Source organism: Trichechus manatus, unplaced genomic scaffold, assembly GCF_000243295.1.
Source record: "Trichechus manatus latirostris isolate Lorelei unplaced genomic scaffold, TriManLat1.0 scaffold00492, whole genome shotgun sequence".
Taxonomy (NCBI): domain Eukaryota; kingdom Metazoa; phylum Chordata; class Mammalia; order Sirenia; family Trichechidae; genus Trichechus; species Trichechus manatus.
In genome coordinates this window covers 70,391-72,393 of record NW_004444428.1, presented here as the reverse complement: position 1 = coordinate 72,393, position 2,003 = coordinate 70,391, and the positions used below count along the sequence as shown (strand labels likewise).

General features: G+C 36.9%; 1 protein-coding gene across 1 annotated transcript in view; it reads left to right on the top strand.

Moving 5' to 3' along the window:
- Positions 1-2,003, top strand: part of LOC101355420 (17-beta-hydroxysteroid dehydrogenase 13) — a gene marked incomplete at its 5' end in the record, with an annotated part of 11,988 nt that overhangs the window by 946 nt on the left and 9,039 nt on the right. Inside the window, one exon of the mRNA XM_004391108.1 lies at positions 1,863-1,969. Within this exon, the coding sequence (XP_004391165.1) occupies positions 1,863-1,969 (107 nt within the window). The remainder of the gene's footprint in view (positions 1-1,862; positions 1,970-2,003) is intronic.

Below are 2,003 nucleotides of genomic sequence, written 5' to 3'. Positions count from 1 at the left end.
AAGCACTTAGAACAGTCATCAATAAATATTAGCTAGTATTATTTCATTGCAATCCCATATGTGTGGAGTAGAACTGCTCCATGGGGTTTTCAAGGCTGTGATGTTTGGAAGCAGATTGCCAGGCCTGTCTTCCGATGTACTTCTGGGTGGGTTTGAATTTCCAACCTTTTGGTTAGTAGCACATACTTAACCGTTTGTGCCACCCAGGGACTCCCCCTGTTTTAGAATAGTGGCATTATTTTAATTTTCTCTTTTTTCCTAATTTTTAAACAATAAGCACATGCTGCTTTTATAAGAGGATCCCTGGTGGCACAGTGGTTAAGAGCTTCACTGCTAACCAAAAGGCCAGCGGTTCAAATCATTTTATAGACTATTCTGACACTATGGGGTCGCCATGAGTTGGAATCGACTTGATGGCATCTAACAACAAAACACACTATTATTTCAAGGGAAAGTAGAGGAAGTAATGTTTGTTTGGTAAGGTGGTCAGGGAATGAATCAGTCTAAATGAGAAAAATATCACTTGAGTTAAAAAGAATGACAAAAAGATCAAAAATCAGAAATAGCAACGTTTCCAACAAAAATCTAATTAGCTATCAGGAATTAATAGTAGAAGTTTGGTTCCTACTAGCTGTCTCTTTTCTATAAAGCTTTGAGGGTAGAATTTTGCTAAGGGTTGTCAGTGTACATCTTTTCAGTGGTTTAGAGGAAATACGTATGGTGTACGTTTACTGAGTCCTCACTTCATGGAATTTTAGAACTAAAAGGACATAAAAAACCACCAGTCAGATTTATGCAGGAATTTGGGATACTTCTCGATGGGATTCTAGACAAGTTCTATATCCATGGGATGCTGAAACTTAGAAATATGGCTATACAGACCTCTTCTAATTCATTAGTTTTGTAGGAGACTGAAATATGAATTTCCTCTCCCTTGGTAGACAGCATTATACAAATTAATCTCCCAGTGCTTTAATATTAGCGTAGAACCTAGAGCAAATCTGTATTCTGGAAGAGAGAAGGAAAAAAGAGTTGTCCCCTACCTTCTTCAGCCCCTCACACATGTGTGAATTGGTTATCATGCCCAACAAACTCTATGGAGTCCTCATATATCAGTTATCTATAGCTGCTAACACATTACACCAAAACTCAGTGGTTAGAAAAACAATAAATATTTTCTTTTCACAGTTTCTGGGGGTTAGGAATTTAGGGGTGGTGTGGTTTGATGGTTCTGACTCTCATGAAATAAGATCCAAGGATGGGTCTATAAAATGCTCAGAAAATGTTGCTATTTCTCACAAAAAAGTAAAGCTTTTTGGAGAAAAAGAAACACTTTGTTTCCTGTAACATCAATATATAATGCACAGTATTTCAAATAGGGAGATCCTAAAGCTAATCATGATGCATAGTGACTGTAGGTCAGTGCAGAACTCTTAGTTTATTTGACTCAGCTGTCTTGATACAGGTACAGAGAATTTCAACTCTTCTAACTGGAATGATAAAGCTCCAAACCAAGAAATTACATGGTATCAGATTATCACAGGGAATTCTTCCAGTTCTGAGGACTCTGAAATGTTTCCCTTAATATTGTTTGAATGCCATATCCAAAAAGGAGCTCTTTGATTCCTTCTGAAGGAAGATGGGGGAATATTAGAATGGGTTCTTGACATGTGGTTATAGTACATGGCACTCAATGTCAGCTCAAACCAATAAAATGTTTGTCTTTTTAATTTCTATCATTTGTATAGAAGTAATTATGGAATTTTGGCATGCTTTTCATTTCATTGCAAATATAAAACTACCTGATTTGGAAACATAATGCTTGTGGTGTTGTTTCTTTTCTCACTGCGATTATCCTTAAGATCGTAAAAGCCTTTCTTCCATCAATGATGAAGAGAAATCATGGTCACATTGTCACAGTGGCTTCAGTGTGCGGCCACAAAGTGGTTCCTTATCTCATCCCACATTGGTAAGTATCTCTTTCTAGCAGTGCTATATACATT